This window comes from Tamandua tetradactyla, chromosome X, assembly GCF_023851605.1.
Source record: "Tamandua tetradactyla isolate mTamTet1 chromosome X, mTamTet1.pri, whole genome shotgun sequence".
Taxonomy (NCBI): domain Eukaryota; kingdom Metazoa; phylum Chordata; class Mammalia; order Pilosa; family Myrmecophagidae; genus Tamandua; species Tamandua tetradactyla.
In genome coordinates this window covers 157,838,483-157,863,771 of record NC_135353.1, presented here as the reverse complement: position 1 = coordinate 157,863,771, position 25,289 = coordinate 157,838,483, and the positions used below count along the sequence as shown (strand labels likewise).

At 38.3% G+C, this 25,289-nt stretch overlaps 1 protein-coding gene across 3 annotated transcripts in view; it reads left to right on the top strand.

Moving 5' to 3' along the window:
* The window catches only part of REPS2 (RALBP1 associated Eps domain containing 2), a 240,313-nt gene that overhangs the window by 110,343 nt on the left and 104,681 nt on the right, over positions 1-25,289 (top strand). For all 3 annotated transcript variants that reach the window (XM_077145368.1, XM_077145371.1, XM_077145369.1), the window contains exons 6-8: positions 10,817-10,955; positions 18,518-18,581; positions 21,088-21,230. In XM_077145368.1, the coding sequence (XP_077001483.1) occupies positions 10,817-10,955; positions 18,518-18,581; positions 21,088-21,230 (346 nt within the window). The remainder of the gene's footprint in view (positions 1-10,816; positions 10,956-18,517; positions 18,582-21,087; positions 21,231-25,289) is intronic.

Sequence of the window (25,289 nt, the reverse complement as noted above, 5' to 3'; positions counted from 1 at the left end):
ACTAGTGGTCAATGAGAGGGAGGGGTAAGGGGTATGAGATGTATGAGTTTTCTCTTTTTATTTTTTATTTCTTTTTCTGGAATGATGCAAATGTTTTAAAAATGATGATGGTGATGAATACACAGCTATGTGATGATATTGTGAACCACTGATTGTACCCTATGTATGGACTGTATGTGTGAAGATTTCTCAATAAAAATATTTTTAAAAAATTCCAACTTGGATTTGATATAAAATGAGAAAGGGATCTAACAAAACAAGTTGTTCAACAAGGCACATACCTATAAAATTTATAAAACCAGTTTTTCCTGTTATTTATTTGTTCATTCTTCCTCCCTCCACCCTTACCCTCCCTCTCCCTCCTTTCTATTTCAATCAGAGTAAGAAAAATGAGTCACCTAAGCAAGGTTGAGAGGTATACACATACATACACACACACAGTGTTGACGTTTACCATGTCTAGTATCTGAGGATATTTTTTTTTTAGCAATATTATCTACCCATCAACCAAGTCATTAAATTTGGCTACCACAACTGTATAAACAAGAAAAACATATTTCAGGAAGGCCTGGAACTGAAAAGAGGCCAGGGTCCCCAACCTCTCTTCAAGGGCATCAGGCACACAGGACCTCCTCTCAACCACACAAGGGCAGTATCTGACTTGTGCAAAGAAAAACAGATACCAGCTTATGGTTTCAGACTGTTAGGAATGACAAACCAATAAGAAAACAGCAATAACTCAAAAGAAAAAAAAACCCATAGGATATGAATAAGCAATTCACAGAAAAGGAAATACAAATGGCTCTTAAACTTAAGATATCCCAGTTCACTAATAAAGAGAAATGGAGAAATGCTCATTAAAACCACACCTAGTGGGCGGTGCGATGGTGGCTCAGAGGCAGAACTCGTCTGCCTGTGCCAGAGACCCGGGTTCGTTTCCCGGTGCCTGCCCATGTAAATAAATAAAATTTAAAAACCACACAGAGATAACATTTTTCACCTATAAGAATGGTAAAGATTGATAAGTTTGTAGCATGTTATGTTTCCAAGGATATTGGGAAAAAGATGTTTTCATACATTGTGGGAAAATGAGTAAATTGGTACAACCTCCAATTTGAAGAGCACTGTCAAAAATTATAAATGTATAGGCATTTTGACCTGGTAATTCCATTTCTAGGAACTTATCCTATATATATATTATATGTGCATATATATATGTGCAAATAATGTTACAGCTGCAAGTATTAGATGTTGATAAGAAGGAGCCAGTTAAATGATTTATGGAAGATGCACACAATGAAATAGTATGCATTTGTAAAAAAGCAAATGAATGAGGAAGTGCTTTATATACTGCTTTATATATAGAACATCATTAAAGCTTATTGCTAAGTAAAAAAATGCAACGTGCATAACAGATACATAGTATGCTGCCATATGGGTAAAAAGGTAGAACTATGTATTTTACATATATTCTATATAATTACATTTAAGATATATATAATCTCAAATGTATATATAAAGATAGAATACCTATATTCGCTTGCATATGCCTAAAACATTCCTTGAACGATACAAACGAAATGGGTACTATTAGCTGCCTCTGAGATAATCACCATGAACATCAGGAGTGTCTGAAAGCTCACAACCTGTGAGCCTAAATAAGTAAATAAATAGCAGCTGTGGTGCTTATTGGATAAACTGAAACAGGCAACCCAAACTTAGAGTTCTTTTGCTGTGGTGATGTGAGGAGAGAGACCATTATTAGAGGTTTCTTCCTTCTTCACGTTGGGTTTTATTTTCCTCAGGCCACTTGAAAGAACATCCCTGTGTTTTTCTTCAGAGGGCTCATCAGTCTGCGGGTCTGACTGTGATAGGAGGAGCATGGGGAAGTGACAGAATTGAACATGGGAGTGGCATTATGTTGAAGTAGCCACAGGGGTACTTCACAGGGGCAAGACCACAGTTCTCACGGGGCGGGGTGGGGGGTAGATTCAAAAAGAAGGAAGGAGAAAATGCCTAAGGCAAAACAAAAAAAACACAGCCTGAAAGATGCTAGGGTCAAAGCCACTAATTCTTCGCCCCTGAAGGGGCCTCTGTGGACCCCTGTCTAGTGGGTCATCTATCTCCCTGGACTGAGTGTTAGGTAAGGGACCCAGAACGGCTGAGAATGGTGCATCCTATGTCCCACTTGTTTACCCGCTCCTCTCTTCTTTCTAACTCCCGGCACCGACTCTCATTCCTCAACTCTAACCCAACTCACACAATCCTATCCCAGTCTTTCAGTCACAGCTTGTATTCTCTATCTTCCTTATCCTCCCAGCACCCTGATGTGGTCTACCTATGAAATACTTCGCCTATCACAAAACGTTCTCGCAACGCCGTTTCAGCTCCCAGGAGACTGTTCCCTCTGCTTCCCATGAAAACTCTTAGAAGGTCCAGCTTACTCACGGTGCCCATCAGTTCCCTTCAGACTTACACAAATTCTGCTCCAGCTGCACCTTGGGGCTGTTTGTTACTTTCCCCATCTTTTACACATCTGGCTTTTTAAGAAAAAAAATTTAAGATCATTCCCAAAGGCCCTAAGGAGCAGAGATCATCTCTGCTCTGCTCTTTTCTGCCGAAAGTTCCCACAGTGAAATCCAGGGAGGGCTCATGGCAAGAAATTGCAATTGAGTGAAAGTAAGGGAGAGACGAGTAAGTTAACGAAATACTTAACCAAGTTACAGACTTTTAGATTAACACGGTGGTTGGCTAGTAATGTCTAACACCCCCTCCTCTAACTGCCCATTAGAAAATGTCTACCAAAAATATAGCCAAAACCCTGAATGAGAATGGCAGGGTGGTAGAGATCTCTAAACTCTGTCATTACTTGATCTTTGAAGTAAGAAGAATAGTGAGTACTGAGACTTTGCCTCAGAAGACTAGAAGACTTATATTTATTCCCCTCCAGGAAGAGAACAAAACATCACAACACACGTATGTTTAGGGTTCAAAAAATGAGTTTTGTTGCTGCTTAAATGAAAAGATAATATTTTTTATAGTAAGGCCTGACTGGAAGAATATATGATTTGCGAAACCTGTCTCCCTAAAATCAGGTAAACATACATTGCATGTGTTATATACAAGAATACTTGTATTTGCTTGTATATACACAGAACATTCCAGAAAGATATGGAATAACCAGGTCACATTCGTTGCCCACTTCTCTTAAATGAATGAATGAGTGATAAATGACTTTTTAAAGAATGATAAAATGGAAACGTTTCATATTCAAGAAAATATTAGAAAACCCACATTCATGTTAATGAAAAAAAAAACAGATTTGAATGGAGATGAAAGAAAAATCAAAACGGCAGAAGCAGGGATAAAGAGTAAGGTTTCCACCCAGAATACACTAACCAACGCTTGGCAGCTCCACATGACCAGGGGGTCAAGAGAGAGAAGCAGGAAGATAGTGTGCAGCTGAAGCGGTCAGCAGGGGCCCTGGGAGCCATGCTCAGGAAGAAGCACCAAGGGCACCAAGGGCGCCGGGAGCCATGCTCAGGAACCGATATTAATGCTAAGCACAATGGCAGAACGTGGAAGACTCGATGGGGAGGTAGGATGATGGTTTTGGCTTTTGGTGTTTACTTTTTGGGTTTGGTCTTTAGATTTAGGTGCTTAACTTGAAGCATCTCATTTAATTTATCTAAGTGTCTCCTCACAAAAATCTCTATCGTGTGTAATAATTGAATATATATATTTACAAGTGATATTTTAGTAACTCGAATACGATTATTGCTCTGCCTAAGACTTATCTGTGGCTCCCTATTGTTTTCTAGATACAGTTCAAACACTTGAACCTGGTATACTTTAACCTTTACAGTCTGGGCCCTGTTTTCCACCTTGTTCATCTTTGGGCAACTCCACTAAGCTCCTGTCTGTTCTGTAAGCCTATCCTGTTTACATGTAGCCTATCAGCTCTGTTCAGGAGATGGACATTTGCTCATTTTTTGGTGTCTGTAAATACTGTTCCTTTTGCCTCCCTTGCCCTACATGTTGCATGGCTTCTCTATCTTGCATGTGCTTCTCATCACAGGGAGGGCCTGATAAGATTGCTGTGCCCCATTCTCAGAGCTTCTGATTCACTAATTATGAGGTTTCGTAGTTTTACCAAGTTCCCAGGTGATGCTACCGTGGGTAGTCCAAAGGACTGCACATCAAGTAGCAGAGCTCTAGAGTACCCCTTCTTCTAGCACTAACCTTATGGTTGTGAGAGTGCTTGTTGGTCTTTTTCCCTCACTGAACTCTGGGCTTCCTGGGAAGAAAAATCCATATCCCTGGTGACAAGTGTCTGCACTATCTTCTGGTGTTCAATAATTATCTGTTGAATGAATGAATGAGCGGGTCACTATTTATGCAGTGAAGTTCAAATAATTCTGCTTCTTGTAGTGGATCGGCATTGTTGGGGAAGAGTTCAGCTTAAAGGTATGTGGTTATGTGATCTTCCCCTTTCATGTGTCCTTATCTCTCCCTGAAATAGTCACTTGATGGATGAGGAACTTCAGAACTCCCCGTGTAGTTCCAACCGTGGTTGAACCACAGGAAGATAGACAGGGACTTCTTTTGATAGCTCTCATACTTTAAAATAGGAAATGGACTCATAGAATTTCTTTCACTAAGAACAGCATGGGGCAGTGTTTCCCGATTTCTTTCAATATAAGACATACCACTGAACTTCCTAGAACTTGGTAGTATGTGGACCTTGAACTCCTTTTTCATACTTCTGATGTACCTGCCAGGGACTGTATATTGAATAAAGGAATATAGGATATGTTTTTAGCTCCCCAGGTTGAACCTGGGTAGAGATATTTAAGATATGTAAGACACTTTAAATGTCAGAACTGTGTGGTATTAGCCATATTTCTAATAGAGTGTCATCATTTTTTAAAAGATACTCAAATCCCTTGGTTTAGTGAATCAATTTAAAACATAAAGTAAGAAGCAAGGGGAAGGAGATGGGGGTAGAGGAACACATTTAGTGCAAGCCAGTGGTAGGACCGTATTACTTTTTGGTTATACAATGTTCACCTGCCTGCTCTCTTTGTCGTAAGGCCTTTTTGGTTTTAAAGAGCAGGCATGCTCCTTGCCAGGCTGTGTTTTCTTGAAAGGGAGGAGGATTTGGATTCTCATGGAAATCCAAGAAACCAGAGTCAAAGAGTGGCGCAGTTGTCCTCAGGAGTGTCCTTGATTATTCATGCTTGTTCTGCTTTTAAGGGTCTTGCCTAACTGCCTTGTGTTGGCCTTGCTGTCCATTTATCATTCAGCTGCCAACAGCCATCCTTACCCGCTGCTCTGCCTACCTCACAGGCTCCACTTAGCCTTGGTTCTGGTTCTCTAATAACTTTGAGTCTCCCCTGGCCCAAACTCTACATCATGGCCACAGTATGCATCTCTTCAGGGTCTGCTTGTTTATCTTTGTATTTCTTAACACGTATTCCCTGAGAGCAAGGATGTCCCCTACCTTGTGTCTATTTGGGCCTAGACTGAGCTCATGCAGAGCATGGGAGGGTGTGACTGGGCAAGACCGAAAAATACACCAGGCACAGAAGTGGACATGGGTGTATTGGGACTTGGGAACAGGAGAAGTTTTCTGGTAGCAGCCATCTGGATGTTACCGCTTACAAAGAGAACAGAAATGCATGAGGCAATCATATGATTTCAGAACAAAGATATTCCATATGGTATGGATCTCTAGTATAGTCATTTAAGGAGCCTAAGATCTGATGTTTTACTAAGATTATCATTTAAGACTAAGATACAATTAATGCTGTTTTTACATCCATAGTTACATTCTTCCCCCTCCATGGAGATTGTTTACTTTCTTAACCTTTGTCCTTGGCTAGAGTAGGTCTGTTACAGGTTTTTAGGTGGGGGCCTGGCTTTGGACCACCACACCATGCCAGAGCATCCCAAAGGCCAGTACTTTGTGTCCACCCCACCCTTATTCTGACTTAATCAGGTGGGACCACGGGTGGGGTGGGCCATATGGTCCATACATGTCTGCCAGAGCCCACACTTGTCACAAATCTATGAGTTGGGCAGTGCTTTCTGTGGTGTCTGGGACATGGCGGGGACATTGGAGAGCCAGTGGACCAGTGGGACTTGAGGAATGGGTAGGAATTCAGTAGGCTGGGATCATGAGAATATTCTGGGAAGGAGATACAAATATGATTGTTGTGGAGTAAGCATGTGGATAAGCAGAAGCCTGCCAAGAGCGAATCTGGAGGAGGCTTGCTAAGATTGTGGCACATGCAACTGGGTGAATGAACCTTAAGAACTGTAAGTTGAATGAAATGTCACAAAGTAAAAGACAAATATGCCTCACTGATATGGACTATCTGTAAAATATAAACTCAAAGAATTGAAGTCGAGAACATGAGTTATTAGGTTGGGGCCTATTGTAAAGGTTCTAAGATTGTAAGCTTTTACAGCAGTCACATCTATTCTGGAGTTGTATTTTTATTTCTAAATTCTGAGATGCTGAGCTATTTGTGTATAATCTGGTTGTTTGCTGAAACTTCAGGTATTTATGTGACACCTAAGACTCAGAGTCAGAGCTCTGAAGCTGTGAAAGTCAGCATTGACCCATACAACAACTGTTAAAAGAGTTGAGAAAGTTATCATACTTCAACTAGAGATATGACTGAAGTTGATCTGGATAGGACTAAGGTAAATCAGAATACAGGGTAAAGGATTATATGGTCTATATTTTAAAACTTCAATTTCTTTGTGAGACCAAAGGAAGAGATATTTATTTTGTGCAAAATTTATATTTTTGGTAGCATATTTTCTTTTGGTAGCGTGTAAACTTGTATAGTCAGTTTATTCAAACACCACAATTACATGGAATCTTGAATAGGGAGTTAGATCCTCTTGGTTCGTACAGATTTGTGTGATGCCGTGATATATCCCAAAATAATTTGAGCAGAGAATAAAAAGTATTTGCAAAGTCCCCTTGGGGGGACTGGGGACAAAGGAGGAAATAATTCAGCTTCCCTATCTGGGGGATTCCTGATATGCTCACAAGCAATGGAGACAACCAATTCAATAGGTTGAGCCCTTGATCTTTGGATTCACCCCTCTGAAACTTATTCCTGCAAAGGAGAAGCTAAGCCTGTGAGAAGCTGAGCCTCTTATAATTATGCCTAGTAGTCACCCCTAGAGAACCGCTTTCCTTGCTCAGATATGGTCTCTCTCTAAGCCAACTCAGCAGGTGAACTCACTGACACCCCCCCCCCCCACTACGTGGGACATGACTCCCAGGGGTGTAAATCTCCCTGGCAACGTGGGGCATGACTCCCAGGGACGAGCTGGAACCTGGCATCATGGGATTGAGAAAGCCTTCTTGACCAATGGGGAAAGAGAGAAATGAGACAAAGTTTCAGTGGCTGAGTGATTTCAAACAAAGTCAAGAGGTTATCCTGGAGGTTATTCTTATGCATTATATATGGAGATACCCCTTTTTTAGCTTATGGTGTATTGGAGTGGCTAGAGGGAAGTTCCTGAAACTGTTGAACTGTGTTCCAGTAGCCTTGACTCTTGAAGATGATTGTATAGCTATATAGATTTTACAGTATGACCATGTGATTATAAAAACCTAGTGGTTGGCATGCCCTTTATCCTGGGTATGGATAGATGAGTAAAAAATAAGGACAAAAAAATAAATGATGGGGAGGTGGATAAGTGGTACAAAAGAAATTGGGTAGATTGTAATACTAGTGGTCAGTGAGGGGGGAGTGATGAGTGGGATATATGGTTTGTTTTTTTTTCTGGGGTGATGAAAATGTTCTAAAAATGATAATGGTGATGAATATACAACTACGTGAGCTATTGATTGTATACTTTGGGTGGACTGTTTGGTGTGTGAATAAAAATATTTAAAAAATAAAAGGCTTGCTAAGAGGCCTCTAAAGCCACTCAGAAGTATGGTGATGTGGGAGAGAAAGTAGAGCGAGCCAGTGGTTATAGGATTGGAGAAAGAACAAACAGGATAGCATTAAAAACAACGAATACATATGACAGGTTAATTAGCAGGAGGGAAGGGTCCTGGGGCATTTTCTAGGGCAGTAGTAGCTTCCATATCAGAACCAGGGAATGCAGTAGATCGACAGCCAGCTTGGATTTCCATGCCTTCACTTGCTGTGATGTGGTGGGACAGAGCTTTCAATCTGTATCTCAACTGCTTCATGAAATATATCGGCCCACTTAATTGTTCACACAGATGTTTGCTCCTGTCTCTCCTGCTCCTGCCCAGATTTTCCTGTTCCTTTACTTGAGCTGTTTCTGTCAGTGCTGACCCAGAAGGCCAGTGTTTCTGTGAGTCCTACACAATATAATGCAGCCAGTACTTCAGTCCGACTCAAACTTATGTTCTTCCACCCTGTGTCCCACCTTCCAAAACTCAGTCACATATCTGCTTTCATTCAGAGAAAGTGCTACTAGAACATGGCTTTGGAATTTGGTGGGAGGGTCTTGGAAAGTTGGGTGGTCTATCAGACTCTCAGAATGGACTGTTGGATCTGCCTTGCTTCCTTTATTTGTATTGTTTGTTTATTACCAGAACAATAAGGGATTTTTGAAACAGTGTAGCACAAAGATGTGACCCAGTTTTATTCAAGCACCTGACTTTGAACAACAGATGAAAAAGAGGGTAGTTATTTGCTGATTTGGGGGGCTCACTGGAAGTTATGAGCAAGTGCCTTAAACCCTCTGAATCTTACTTTCCTCATCTGGAAAAAGGATAAGGATACCTGTTATGCCTACTTCTCAAAAATCTTGACATATAGAAATCATTCCATTCTACATATGCAATCAGTAATTCTTAATATCATCACATAGATGCATGATCATCATTTCTTAGTACATTTGCATCGATTTAGAAGAAGACCTAGCAAAACAACAGAAAAAGATATAGAATGTTAATATAGAGAAAAAAATAAAAATAATAATAATAGTACAAAAAAAAGACAAACAAACAGACAGACAAAAAAAATAAAAAATAAAGAAAAAAAACCTATAGCTCAGATGCAGCTTCATTCAGTGTTTTAACATGATTACTTTACAATTAGGTATTATTGTGCTGGAATAATAGAATGATTTCTAAATGTTGGGTTAATTTCTTTTTTTTTCTTTAATTAATAAAAAAAATCTTGACATATTCAGATGAGATAGAGATGTGTGAAATGCTCTGTAAATTTCAAAGTGCTGTATAGATACTGATACTGATTTTCCAGACGTTTAAAAATGGTTTGATTTGGGCCACGGTGGCTCAGCAGGCAAGAATGCCTGCCTGCCATGCCAGAGGACCCGGGTTCGTTTCCCGGTGCCTGCCCATGTGAAAAAAAAAAAAAAGGTTTGATTTACATTTAATAGAAACTCATCTAGTATGAGAAGTCATATATGTTTGTTACTAATGGCTTAACAACCATAAGCTCTCAACTTCCTGACTATTTGAAAGGACCCAGGTGGTTTCTTTGAGGAGTGTCCCCTTTGCTGTGCACATTCTTACTCAGCACTTCTGGGACTACCCATTCTACAGGCAGTATTTCACCTTATTCGCCCTGCCCCCCGAATCATCCTTAGCACATGGTTTACGCTATCTAAGTAATTGATGTTATACTGAAAAGATGACATCTCAAGGTCATAGAACAACCTAAAAGTTTTATACAGACCCTTCTCTGAACATGGTCAGAAAGAAGACAGGTGTTCCTGGGAAGATTTAATTCCTGGAATGGTATAATCGAGTGGCTGTGGGTGTGCCTTGGGGGTTGGAGAAGATGGCTTGCAGTCTTTTCTAGGGACAGTGGGTAGAATGCCCTCCCAATTATCAATTCCTTATAACATGCTCAAAAGCAGTCAAGTTGATAAGTAATACCTCTTTCTTCTTCCTCACCTCCTTTTGTCCCATAGGCCCTCTCTCCTGTTTCATGAAGATGATCCTTGGCCCATACCATCCTTTAGTCTTAGAGGAGGTGGGAGGACTGAGCAAAGCCCAGGGCTCCTCCCCTCAGCTTGACCATTTTTGCTTCTTTCCCCTTGACCAGCATTGCTTTTTCTCCTGTACTACTTCTCTGGTTCTCTGGGCCCTTAAATCCTCCAGTTTGGCTCGCTCGCCCCCTAGTGGCAGGTTTGATTCATTCTTTGTTACTGTGTTTATTGAGGTATCGTAATAGTTGTTTTCTCCACCCAACTATATTTCTAAATATTGTCCCTGATTCACAAATGAGAAATCAGATGTTCAGTGGTCCTGACTTGCCATTCAAGTAGGACATGAGGAAGTGGGATTTCAATTGGAGCTTTTGGCTCCAGATTTATACAGCTGGAATGCCTCAGATAAAAAGAGGATGTCATGTGGTTATATCTGTTCTAGATTCTTTATAGCTTAAGAAGAATCCATATTATTTCATAATCTACTCAGCTACTCTGAAAGGATCAAAATGTGGTGACTTGAGCATAAGAGCGATGACCTTTTTTACTGTTCCTTCATCACATTAGAAACGTTGTCACAGTCAGCAAGTGTTCAATATTTCATGCTCAATCCTGTAAACTTTGAGAAATATTAAAAAATTGGAGAGTATGAGGTTGGACCTTAACAGGTTTATTTCTAGATATATTCTTGTTATGAGGTGTTTAAGTTTATTCTATTGAGGAAAAAATGAGTATGATGTATAGTAACTTTTGTTGGTATTCAATGTTTCTGCTTCATCTCAGTAAAGACAGAGTCTCTGAGCATTTTCTCTCATTCATTCATTCATTCACTCATTCATTTTTAAAGTCCTTTTCAGTTGAAAGAGAACCACAGGACACCATCAGTAATTACCCAGAAGAACCCTGGAGGATAACAGAAGAACAGCGAGAGTATTATGTCAATCAGTTCAGATCCCTTCAGCCAGACCCAAGTTCCTTCATTTCAGGTAATGAATATTCGCAGGTGAAAACACGGGTTCCCAGGTCATTGTTCTCACAGTAAATGTCTTTAGAAACGGTTGAAACAAAATGAGTGTTACAGTCTTCTGTGGTTTCAATTTGTTTTCCTTTAAGACTGAATTTCTTATCAGCTCTAAAGCCTGTAGGAAAAAAGTTGGCAATAATGCATCCATTGGGAAAATTAAGTTCCAGTTGCAAAGGGATTAAATGGGAATTTGGGGGAACCTGTTCCTGAGTCTACACATCTTATTAACTGTAGCATTTCTTGCAGTGATAGAGCTTAGCACTAAGATAAGCACTTTTGCACCTTTGCTTACAAACTATATTTACCAACAATGCAAATTCTATTTAGAATGAGAAGAAGGATGCATTGTGGCCTTCTCAGGCAGTGTCACAGGTCCCCTTTTAGGCATGTTACATATGCCTCATAGGTTCAAATTCCTGTTCATTTTCTTCGGCTCATGTTTTTATTCCCATATTTTTCTGAGAGAATTTAAAATATAGGAGGAAAATTGGCCAGCATTTTTATGTCCACATGTCAGTTCTTCTGGGTTGTCTTCAGAAATCTGTATTCCTGTTCAGTTCTCATGCAAAATTCAAGCTGAAAGGAATTGATTTAATTCCTGCCTGCCTACATATTATGTAGCAGAGCATGGAAGAAAAATTCATAAAACTTTCTTGTTATCCTTCATTTTTGGAGAGTAGCAAGACGTCCCTGATAATTGTAACCTGATTTATTAAAGTAAGGCTAAGACTATTCTCTCATGAAATAAGGTGTGTAATTAAAATATACTTGTAGAAATGTAAACCTCATTCACTTATTGGTGGTAATGGCTTTATTGAAGCATAATATTGTAGATATAACAAATTAATGTTGATAGCATGATTAAAAAAATAAGGAGAAATTCAGATTGCACATATTTAACACTTGCTAACCTTTCTGTTTAAATGAGACTCTTCACAATGTATGCAGATATTTACCCAAATGCAAATAGGTAGGTGTTAGGAATGCTTTTATTTTCCTTTAACTTTTTATTTTTCAGAAATTCTAAATTAGATAAATATACAGTGACTAATATAACACACCCTTATGTACTTATCACACAGCTCCCAACAATTTTGTTTTTTCTCTATCTCCTCTTACCCCAGATGAAAACGAGCACGAGATCATTCATTTGAAAATATTTCAGTATATAACTCCTAATCTAAGACCTCTATTCAAAATATAAGTGCACTTCATTGACACACCTATAAAAATGAACGTTAATGCCTTGATATCGTCAAGTCTTCATTGTTCAGTTTCCCCAGCTGTCTTACAAATACCTTTTTTAAAGTTTAGTTTGATCAAGAGAACCTCAAATATTGCAATTACTTGATGTCTCTCTCTCTTTTAAATATCCTTATTGAGATATAATTTATATAGCATAAAATTAATCCAAAGTGTACAATTTGATTGTTTTAGCATATTCACAGAATTATACAAGCATCACCACAATCTAAGTTGAGAGTATTTTCCTCCCCCAACAAAAATCCACTGACTCCTTAGCAGTTATTCCCCCCATTCCCACCCTCCCATGCTCCACAGCCTGGCCAGCACTAATCTACTTTCTCTATATTCAAATTTGCCTGTTCTGGACCTTTCATGTAAATAGAATCATTCAATATATGGCCTTTTGTGTCTGGCTTCTTTCACTTGGCATAGTATTTTCAAGGTTCATCCATGTCTTGCATGTGTCAATACTTCTTTTCTTTTTATTGTCGAATAATATTCCATTCTATAGATAAACCACACGTTTTATTTATCCATTCATCAATGGATATTTGGGTTGTTTCCACCTTTTGGCTGTTAAGAATAATGCTGCTATTTTAATATTTGCGTGTAAGTTTTAATAAATTAAAAATTAATAAATTTTTAATTTATTTTAATTTCTCTTGAATATATATATATATATATATACCTAGGAGTGGAATTTTAGGTCATATAGTAACTCTATGTTTAATCATTTGAGTAACTACCAGACTGTTTTCCAAAGCACTGCTACCATTTTACATTCCCACCTGCAGTGTATGAGGGTTTCAATTTATCTACATCCTTGTCAGCACTTATGATCTGTCTTTTTTATTACAGCCATTTTAGTGAAGTGGTATCTAATGGTTTTTTTGTTTTGGGTGCATGGTCTGGGAATCGAACCCGGGTCTCCCGCATGGAAGGTGAGCATTCTACCACTGAACCACCTGTGTACCCTCTAATTGTGTTTTTTTTATTTGCATTTCCCTGATGACTGATGATCTTGAACATCTTTTCATGTGTTAATTGACTATTTGTGCATCTTCTGTAGAGCAATGTCTATTCAGAACCTTTGTCTGTTTTTCAGTTGGGTTGTCTTTTTGTTGAGTTGTTGTAATAGTTCTTTATGTATCTTAGGCAAACATTCCTTATCAGATATATAATTTGAACATATTTTTTCCAGTCTGTGGCTTGTCTTTTCATTTTCTTCTGCATGGGCAGGCACTGGCAATCAAACCCGGGTCTCAGGCAGGTGAGAACTCTGCCTGCTGAGCCACTGTGGCCGGCCCTCATTTTCTTAATGGTATCCTTTGAAGCACAAAAGCTTTAAATACTAATAGCAACCAGTTTATTTTTTTCTTTTGGTGCTTATGCTTTTGGTGTCATATCTAAGAAACCATTGTCTATTCAAGGGCACGAACATTTACCCTGTATTTTATTTTATTTCATTTAGCCATAAAAATACAAAATAATAACATTCATCCTAAACAAATCTTCTAAGAGTCTTATAGTGTCAGCTCATACATTTAGATTTTCATTTTGAGTTAATTCTTGGATATGGTGTGAGGTAAGGGTTCAAGTTCATTCTTTAGGTGGGCATTTAGTTGTCCCAGTATCATTTGTTGAAAAGGCTGTTCTTTCCCTCTTTTAGTTGTCTTGGCATCCTTGTCGAAAATCAAATGAGTGATAAATGCAAGGTTTTACTTCTGTGCTGTCAGTTCTGTTTCATTGATACACATACGTGTATCCTGATGCCAGTACTGCACTGTCGTAATTACTGTAGTTTTGTAGTTAGGTTTTAAAATCAGGATGTGGAAATCCTCCAACTTCGTTCTTCTTTTCAGATTTATTTGTTTTGCTTTCAATTTTGAGGGATTATGGTTTTAAAATTGAATTTTATACTTACATAAAATATTTATATGCTTCTAAAGTCCAGTCTACCCAAGCTATGTTAAAAGAAATCTAGCTTCCATTCCTTCTTTGCCCTAGAGATGACCATCTTTTTGTACATTTCACCTGTCTGATTTTAAAAATAAAAGCAGATTCATGTATGTGTATATGTATGTATATGTGTATATATTTATATCCTTCTTTTTCTTATGTTATGGCAACGTATTATTCATACTTTTCTCTACCTTCCTTTTTTCACTTAATGATGTATCTTGATGATTACTCCATAGTAGTACATGGAGCTATTCCCCAGTCTCTTTTATGGGTCTGTAGCAGTATATTGTGTGAATGTGTGATCACTTATTAAGCCAATCCCCTATTGGGATTATTTCTAGTTGTTTGCTATTACACATGGTTCTGCAGTGACTAGCCTTTGGCATGTTGTTTTTATATTTTTGCCAGTGTAACTTTGGATAAATTGAAAGTGGGACTGCTGGGTAAATCTATATGTAATTTTGCTAGATGTTGCAAAACACCCTTCTATTGAAATTGTGCAATTTTGTAATCCCACCTGCATTATATGAAAGAGCCTGTTTCCCTGCCAATTTGTTGACAGAGTATGTTATGTAACTTTGGTCTTTTTTTTTTTTTTTTTGCCATCTCTGGCAAAAAGTGGGACTTCTGTGATTTTAATTTACAGATCTCTTTTGGACAAGGTTAAGATTAAAAAAATATGGTTAAGATTCATTTGCATTTCTTTCTGTGAATTCTCATAGCTCCGCCCTTTTTGAGTAAGGTGGTTAGTTTTTATTGATAAAAGTTTTATATATATGTATAGTATATTAACATTTTGCCAGTGATATAAATTGCAGGTATTTTTCCTGGTTTGACATATTTTTCCATATAAAATGTTTTATTTTTCTAAATTTTTGAGTACATGGTCCGGGAGTTGAACCTGGTCTCCCACATGGAAGGCAAGCATTCTACCACTGAAAAATATTTCAGTTTTGGGTATTCAAATTTATTTTCTCTTTTTTTTATTTTTAAAAGGTAATGATTTTAATTGAATTACGAGATATGAAGATAGTAAAGTCCTGTTTACTACTTACATGGAAGAAGGTTTTAAAAAATAATAACTCCACAAAATACAAAGGGTGGGCTTATGCTATGGTGTTCTTGACTTTTGAAGAACAAATGAAAGTTTCCACAGCAAATTTGTTTTCAGAATTCTAGATCCTGACACAGTTGCTAGTGTCAGTTATTGATCTTTAATGGTTTCTCTGCATTGCAATTTGTAAGCTTCTCTGTCATGGCATAGTAGATAAATAAAGAAACCCAACGGGTCAATATTTTCAGTGCGATTAATGATAACCACATGTTCATGAATCAGATAGGACTGAGGCAAATAGGTTCCAGCATTGATGTTAATAAGTAACTCCTGACAGGGTTCTGGGTGGCATAACAAGTATTTTCTCTTACTATCTTTTCTCTTATTACATCTGGATTTTGAGTCACAGCTTAAAATTTTCCCACATTCTTAGATTTTAAAGAAATTGACCCTGTTTTCTTCTAATACTTAACCAATTTCACTTTAATATTTGGATCTTTGATCCATTTGGACTTCACTTGGTTGGACCTTTTTTTTCTGTATGCTTAATATCACTTATTTAAACTGTTACCTTTACTTTGCTGATTTGAGAGGTGCCACTTGGATCCATTTTTAGATAACTTATTCCTTTCATTTGGTATGTCTTTTTACACTGCATTGATTTAAAGAGGTGTGCAATATGTTTCTGTATCTCACCTTTTGATTTTATTTTTGGGGGTTTTCCTGGCTACTTTTGCTTGTTCTTTCAAATGGATTTTGGAATTTACTTGTCTGGCTCCAGAAAAAAAGCTGGTATTTTAGTTGAAATTTCATTAAATTTATAAGTTAATTGAGAGAAAACTGACATCTTTATGATATTAGGTATTCTTATCCAAGAATATGTTGTCTTTTCATTTGTTCAAATTTACTTTTAGGTTTTCCTCATGTAAGCTTTGTATATTTCTTATGCTTATACGTAGGTGTTTAATTTTCATTTTTACTCCTCTAAATATGACCTTCTCTCCTATTATTTATCCTGTTTGTTTAAGTGTATGAGGACTATTTACATTTTACTGTTAATTTTATGATCTGCTATGTTACTAAACTAACTTGTTTCTAGTTGTTTTTCTACTAGTTCTTTGGATTATGTAGATACTACATAGCCATAATTTGCAAACAGAAGTAGTTTTGCCTGTTCTTTTTCAATTCTTTTGCTTCTTATTGCTCTTTCTTGTCTGATTGCATTGTTATACCTCTAAATCAGTGTTAAGTACTAGTGGAGATAATGGCATCTGTGTCTTTTCCTTACTTCAGTGAAAAGGCTTCTAGTGTTTCCCCATTAGGTAGACCCCAAATTTTATTTAGCCCCCATTTATTCATTAACTTAATGAATATTTATTGAGCTTCTGTTACATACCCAGAACTGTGCTTGGGGAATAACAGATAAATAAGTTATGATCCCTGATTTTCAGGAGCTTCCAAGCCTAGTAGGGGAGATAGATGGGTAAACTAGCTATGTTATGTGCTTTAACTGGCGACTCATGGGTTGTGTTGAGGAAACCAGGGGAATATTGTAGCCACTCTGTAGAGGTGGGGAGACTCCTACCCCATGTTTGGTTTGGTTGTTGAGGCTGATGACACTACACATATCGAGAGGGTGTGAAATGGTTTACTACTCACATAATGAGGCTTTCTGGGGAGATCAGAGTGACTCCCAAGCAGGTCTAAATTGTTTGAGAGAACAAAGAAAGGAGAATGGCGTGGAGTTTTTATTGTGGTTAGAGGGTAGAGCTGGGGTGAGCCGTTCCAGCGTGTGGTTTGAACTTTTCACTAGTACCAAAGGGAGGAGCACCTGGGCTTTCTTACTGGCTTATCCCAGGTGGGGCAGGAGGGGAAGAGGGCGAGGTGAGGCCTAAAAGCTGTCAACAAACATCAAGAATGGACGCAGACTCCTTAATTACAAGGAGTCTGTTGGCCCAGTAAGTGGCTATATAAAGTATTGATGGCAGGTGGGCTGCCAGGTAACAATTGAACTTGCTAGTTATTGGCGTCCCTATGGGTTCCACCCACTTTTTGGCACACTCTGGTACAACAGTTTCTCTGTCTTAGGGCCCGGCCAGCACTGTCTCTGCATGTGGGTTTGAGCCTAGTGTACTTTGAAGAAAGGACATCAAGGGGGAAAAAGAAAAATGAGATGAAGGGAGAATATATTTATTTCTATAAAATAGCTGGTAAATAGGCTTTTCAGCCATTTCTGACAAATGTTTGAGCAAAGTGTCTGTATTGATGGCCAAGTATCATATGTCAGCATTATTTCCAGTATGCTTTTGGGGAGAAGGCTTATTGGTTTTCCAGGCACTTTGCATTTGATTCTTATTATACTAACCAAATGAAAATAAGTCTCCTGTAGGGTCCATCATACTCTTATTATTTTAAGACCAACTAAAAGACTTGTGATTGCCATGGAAAGACTGTTGACTTTATCAATTTAGAATAAAGCTTGGGGTTTTGATTCGACTGTTCTTCATGTCAAAATTGAGACTTCTGAACCATGATACTGTCTTGAGAGCTTTACGCATCAGAAATTTATTCTTAATAAGAATTGGGTCTAACATTTCAAGTGCTTTTGTGACTTACAGCTGCATAATGTGTGAAATGGAATGGTTACCTGATTTCAGCTGATATAGGTAAATTTACAATAAATAAAGGAAGGAGCAAGAAATTTCTAGATTAGTTTTGTCAAAGAACCACTGAGAGACCTTAAATCTCATATACAAAAAATCTTTCCCAAGATATCTGTTGTATTTCTGTGCAGTGGAATTAAAAGCATTAATTTTCTTATTTTTGCTCTGTTTTCTACCATGACTTTGTATTACTTTTTTATACTTTCATTAGAAATGCTTGGCAGATTTTTACTTTAGTAATGTTGAAAATTGTCTTGAATTCTTAGTAAAATTTTAGAGATTTTTGGCAAAAACAAAACAGGACTTAATGTATATAATCTGCATCTGTCATGATGAGTATTATGCCATTGTTTCTTTGGCCTATTCTAATTTATATGTATATATATTTTTTGGGTGCATGGTCTGGAAAACTACATATACGTTTAAAAGCTCTTCATACATTGCTTTTAGTCACATTATTCATAGTTGCTTTGATGAATAAATGATATTTACATTATGAGGTAGGAATTGCTGAATGAAAAAATGATTCATTTGTATATAAATATAAACACTGCACTAGATAAGTAATTAATGGTTTACTTAAACAATGGTTCTTGACAGGTTCTGTGGCTAAGAACTTCTTCACCAAATCAAAGCTTTCCATTCCAGAACTCTCCTATATATGGTAAGTATAATCTATCCTTTAGTTTCTCCCTTTGCATTGTTTAAGTCTTTTCTTTTGAGTGTTTTAGCAGACTCAGTGACTATAACTCATATTTTTGCTGCTGTGCAAATTAAATAAATTGTTATATGGAAAGCTAATGAACAGTGCCTGATACCTACTAAGTGGTAGCTGTTTTAAAAGCAAGTTCCTAGTTATTCTCATTTAAATCCCTTTTCAGTCTTAGCTATAGTTGTCATATGAGAATTTCTTATATATTTTATTTTCAGGATTTTTCTTGTAGGTGTGATGCAGTAACCAAGAGAACCTTGAAAAACCTATTATTTATGAGATCTTTAAAGGCTGGGTGAACAGAGATGTACAGGAAAGTTTTGGAATTAAGTTGAAGTCGACCATTCTAGGTGCTGCTGAGCTTTATAAGTTTGGCTTATGCTTGTGAGCAGGGTCCTAATTCCTGCTTGTAGCCAGGGTATCCGTGGCACCTTGCCGCTGAGCCTGCAGCACCTGTGGCTCCAGAAGGACTGGGGGGAGGGGCAGGGTGGGGTGGTTGTGTGGCACACGTGGCTGTATTTGCGTTCTCCCTCTGTAAACCCCTAGTTGTGAAAGGGCCAGTTCTTCCCCAGGACTGGGCAGGAGACTACACTGCTATAAATATATAATTAAAACATGGGAATATTTATGTAAATCTGTTTTCACGAGGACTTCAAAAAATTATGAAAGAATTTAAAGTCGCTTGTTGTGTTTTGTGCATATTATTGAAAAATGATTCCAGTAATGCTTTTGCATGCCAGTGTTTATGGGATTATGAACTGGGTTTAGGTTCTTCAGCAGTATGATTTGGCTTATTTATTTACTTATTCATTTTTTACAATAAACCTTATATTTGATTTTTAAAAAAAAATATTTTTTATTGAGATATCTTCACGCACTATACAGTCCATTCAAAGTATGTAATCAGTGGCTCACAATATCATCACTTAGTAGTGTATTCATCACCATGATCATTTTATATGCGATTTTAAAGCTAGGAAAAAATAGGCAAATGATCATTTTGAACAGAATACAGTCTCTTTTGGCAGAATTCCCAGTCTGAGCATTATCGGCCAGAGGCTTCTTATCGTATTTTTTGTTTCTTTCTTTATCATGGTAAATATATGTAACTTAAACTTTACCATTTTAACCATTTTTAAATGTGCAATTCAGAGATAGTAAATACATTTACAATGATGTATAATAAACATCACCACTGTTTCTAGAACATTTTTTGTCACCCCCTAAAGAAACCGCATACCCATTAAGCAATGATTTTCCATTCCCCTTCCTCTTAGCCCCTGGTAACCTCTGTTCTGCTTCTCTGTCTTTATGACTTTGTCTGTTCTGGACCTTACACATAAAATATGTGGTCTTATGTGACTGGCTTCTTTCCCTTGACATGGTATTTGTGAGGTTCACTCATGTTGCATGTATCTTCCCACTTTCTTGTTGAGACATATCCATGAAAGTTAAATGGTGTTATCTCCATCCAGTGTTTGAAGTAGTTTATCAGCTCCTTATTCTGGGGAATGGCTATTTCAGGATTAGTTCATTCTAAATATTGAGGAGGAGGAAGATATAAATGGTCTTAGAAATTTTTCTTTCAAGTGGTAACACCTTTCTAGTACAATCATCTATAAGTTTTATTTCTATACTTGTCCTAACATAGGTATAGTTGTCTCTGTACACCCAAGAGAATAGTTGTGGTTATGGGGTCTTAGTTACTTTGGCAAACAAGTTGCTTTTGTGCTGAGTAAATAGGTCTGTGCCTTTTGTGGGGAACAATGAGGAAAGCTAAGATAAGCCTTTTCAAGTCTCTTCATTTGTTCCTTTCTGTATTACTTGGTTCCAGCTTTCCCCAGTTGCTAGTTTTATCTTAAAATACAATTCAGCAAATAGTTATTGAATTGAGCTTACTTGTATTTTCCCAGGAGGGAATCCTCAAGCAGAAAATAATTTGATACAAAAATTTATATGACTTGAAAAGTTGAAGGTACGTCCCTAAAGTTGAGAAGTGAAGCATTTACTTCTGTGCTCCGGATCAGCTGTATATCGACTGGGAAAGCTGTAAAATGGCTGGGCCCAGTTCTTCCTCTGACTGTACTGAGTGCCATGTGCAGGACTGTTCACAGTAGGCAGCCTGCATTTACCTGATTCTGAACTAACTGTGCAGCTCTCAGCATTGTTTTTCTTTTTGTGCTATAGTTTCTCGTCCCATATATACAGGGTCTAAAGCAGGCCTACCAGAGAGCCTGAAAAATTCAGATTTTTATTTATGAAAGGTTGACTGATACCAATGGTATCAGCATTTTTTCTTTTTCCAGGCAGCTCCCTTAGATTTCAAATGGGTTTGTCCAGGAGGGTTTGGGGATCCTGCAGGACTACCACAAGAGAACCAGGGAGTCATGTGTGCATGTTGAGGCTTACTTGTCCTCTAATCCTTATCTTAGGTATTCATGAGATCTGTTATGTTTAGGGAACTTAGTGATGCTGACTGCGACGGAGCCCTGACCCTGCCTGAGTTCTGTGCTGCATTTCATCTCATTGTGGCCCGGAAGAATGGCTACCCACTGCCCGAGGGGCTGCCACCAACTCTGCAGCCAGAGTACCTGCAAGCAGGTGAGGCCTCATCATAAATCCTAAAAGGTTCCCTTCCATCCAGGCCTTATAAGAAAGTTCTCATTCTTAAAATAGTGTCCAGACACTTTAGGGAGTCTTTGGTATCTGCAGTTCTTTTCTTTAACTATTAGACTTTCATATCTTAGACTATCAGTAGTAGGGATGATTTGGGTTAGTCTGAATTGTCTGTTGCTCCCATACCAGTGCACACTGAATGGATTTGAACCACACTAATTTACTCTTTCATGTAAATTGTGGACTAGGCAAGTACTGGGCTTCCCAGCTGATATAGGGGAAGCTCTTCTCATAGAGACAAGTGTTGACTTGCTACATCATTTAGGCTTGTCCCAGTCTCCCCAAGTGACCTTGGAGGATGAAATGGTATAGAACACTTATTCCTTAATTAATAAAAGCTAAAAACAATTACATACAGTAAAATGCACAAAGTACTTCACTCTCAATTGTACAGCTCGAGAGTGTTTGTAATACAAATTCTTGCTCATGTATTAATTCATATACCTACCACTCACATAATAATATAGACCATTTCAACACACCTGAAGATTGGACTAGAACCCTTTTTGTCTTGCTCCTTAATAAAACAGTTACCTTCAAACCACAGTTTTTGAACCCTCTGCATGGGAAAGAGTCATGGTGAGTCCAACATTTGTATCAATTCCTTTGAAGATCATAAAAATTAATAGTGTCTCTTACTCTTTTCAAAGACCATGGGCACTGGTCTGATTTTCATTATTCAGAGAAGTATAGTGTCTGTTGAAAGGGTCCAAAAACAGCTTGTTCTTTCAACAACCTTTCCACCTTTTTGGGAAGGTGAATAAAAATGAGAGCTTAGTCATGGGCGATTATTGGCAAGGGGAATCAGGTGTCTAAAGAAACCTTGCTTGTCATAATCCAGTATAAATTTTGTGGTTAGATCTGGAAAAGGCCTTAGGTTATCTTATCTAGTGTCTTCCTTCTGAGGGCATCAGATTCAAAGTAGAAGGCGACTTGTCTTGGGGTCTCTGATTCCCTTAAATAAAAGTTCTGTAATTTTTTTTGTATTAGGGATTGAGGGGGTGGGGCTCAGCCAAAAGGAAGAGACCTAGTATGTGGCAGGTACCAGCAACAAGTTAACATGTTAGAGGAAGAGTGACCCATTCTGGGCTCCTCCCTAAAGCCCTCATAGAATGTACGAAGGGGAGGAGCCAGAGAGCAAAAGCAGCTATTCATTTCAGGGCCTGGATTTGGCTGGTCACAGTTGCTTCTGCCTACAGCAGACTGTAGCCCTAGGTAGCAGCCTTCCTTATGAGCTGGGGCAGACCCTCACGGTTCCCCAGGAATTAACTTCCAGTTGGGCACAATGATAATCTGCTCTAATTCCTTTTTTTTTTTTTCATATGCTTACAATCTAATTCCTTTTTGATGTCTCTCTCTATCTCTATCTCTATCTCCCTTTCCCAGGGCTCTCTTGGAGAGTGCCTGGCTCCCATTACCAAGTCAGTGCAGGGTCATAGAGGAACCCCTTCTCTTGAGGGCAGTGCCCTATGGGCCTTTTGTCCCTCTCTAATGGAACTTAACAGCTGACCAAAAGGCCAAGTTCAGATTCAGGGCTACTTAATTATATTTAATGCCTTCACCTTTTCCACTTTCAAGCCCAGGGGAGAGTCCCAGGTAAACTCATCTCCCATACATACATGTGGCTTTCCATTTTTGGTCTTGATTATTGCTATGTTATTGTTTCTGATGCAGTATGGCTGTAGAACCTATGCCAGGTGTCATGACTCTTTGAGAACTCAGTTTTTAAATGTCTAAGGGTTTTAAGGACTGCTTCAAAAGTCATTGATGAAGTTTTAAGAAAATCTCAAACTCTTAATACATTTCTTCCTGATCTTTTATGGAGACTGTCCACGTGAATTTATATAGAAACCACTGATGCATCCATTACATAACCTTCAATTAAACAAAAATCATAAATAATTTCCAGGGCTTGTGGAATTAATTGTAAATAATATAGTCCCAGCAGAAATCATGAGAAACCTCATACAGCCCCATTGAACTCAGTGGCAGTATAGTTTAAAACCCTGAGGTTTTAGTAGTTAGTATTTAAATACATTGTCCCCTATGTTTATCCTTGTATATATTCAAGAAAATGACCAGAACCTTCTTGCTCTTCCGTGTGCTTTTAGACTGCTGACAAAGCATGAGAGCTCCTGTTCTTTCTGTGTGTGTGTGGTTCATTTTTATGGCATTCCACTTAGCTTCTTTTTAAAACACCGTTTTTCCCTAGCTCCTATTTTTTCCCAACATTTCTTTGATTTATATATATTCTGTCTTCTAAAAAATCTAAGCCAGTCAGCAAGATTGGCGAGTATAATCCTGGTTGATACCATTATGCATTCAAAACTATAAAGCTTGTTTTCAATAAAACAATGAAACAGGAATTGTATCTGATCTTTTTTCACTTTAATTGCAGAAATAATCTCTTTTCCTTAACAGTCAAAATTGAAGAATAGACCTAGAAGAATACATTGAATTATTTAATAGATTATTCCTTTTGGTCTTCCATGTCTAGGTGACTGGGTGGATTTTGGTTTAGATTTGTTTCAGAGAGTTTACTAAAAATGTTTATTGAGAGCTTACCATGTGAGAGGCACAGTGTTATTCGCTGGGGGTCAGAATGCTGTATAAAACGCAGTCCTACCCTCATGGAGCTTGCCAGTCATTAGAGGATAGAGGTTAAATAAATGTATAAACATGTCATTGCAGCCAGAGAAAAGCACTATATGAAGGGTAAGTACAGCGAGACGGTGCAGAGCCTTAGGGAAGATTTCCTCGAACGTTTGAGCCACGATTTGCAGGTGGGACTAAGGGCTAAGCAGGTGAAGAAGGGAAGAGCGTGGGTGCGGCAGAGGGAACTCCAGGGTATGCTGCAGAGGCCCTGGGAGGCGTCAGGAGCCTGGAGCATGGGAGAAATAGGAAGGGCAGGAGGGGCGAGGAGGACGTGCGGAGCAAATCATGGGCAATAACCTTGGTGGGTTTTGATGACAGAATCAGATTTGCTGTTTGAAAGGATCATGCTGGCTGCTGTCCAGAAAGCAGGTTTTTCAGGGCAAAGGCAGAAATAGGCAGACCAGGTAGAGGTCACGACAGCAGTCCCATCAAGAACAGCCGGGGCTTGCACTGGGAAGGTGCAAGTGGAGACCAAGAGGAGTAGACACGTTTGAAAGAGATGTGTCACTTGATGGCATTTGTAGTGAAGTTCAGACCAGTATGTGCAAGTGAGCAAATGAAGGTGCTTGTACTCAACTGCATATTGTAGCTCGATACCTTTATGGCCTGTACCTTATTACAGGGGGAGTTTGACATTTCAGATCACGGTGGAGGTGGGACGGTGGGGAAGGATCACAAACAGTGTCAATCCATGTGTAACATTTGATTCAAACATTTTATTTTAAACATTGCATTAAAACTTTGATTTCTTAATAGCTTGCCTTGACAAATTTGATTTGTAGCTTCTATTTATAAGTTACCCCAATCTGTTTTTCCTCTTTGGAATATTGACAAATTTTCTAGCTGTTGAGACATTTCTTTCCTAATTATGAAAGGAAAATAACAAAATGGTGAAGCAGAGTCTGCTTCTAAGAAACTGCCTGGGTATTAAGGATCAGCTTACCCAGTAGCATGATTTCTCCTCATGCCAGTTCCCTCAGTTACTCAGTTACCAGCCCCTGTTGCTGCTGTATGTTGGAAGAAACACGTAGCTTATGATGCTTATTTCAACAAGAATTTATGCTTTTATTTTTGTTATTCTTGCTAACCAAACAGATGAGTATTTCATAAAGTTATCTTAGGCATACATCATATAAGATCTTGTTTATTAATTTCCAACAACAATAGCAGAAATAAAGTATTTCCTTAGTTAATGTTTATAGTATTAAAATTATCATCATAGGGCAGGCAATGGTGGCTCAGTGGCATAATTCTCACCTGCCATGCCGGAGACCCAGGTTCGTTCGATTCTCAGAGCCTGCCTATATGCCAAACAAACAAACAGAAAAA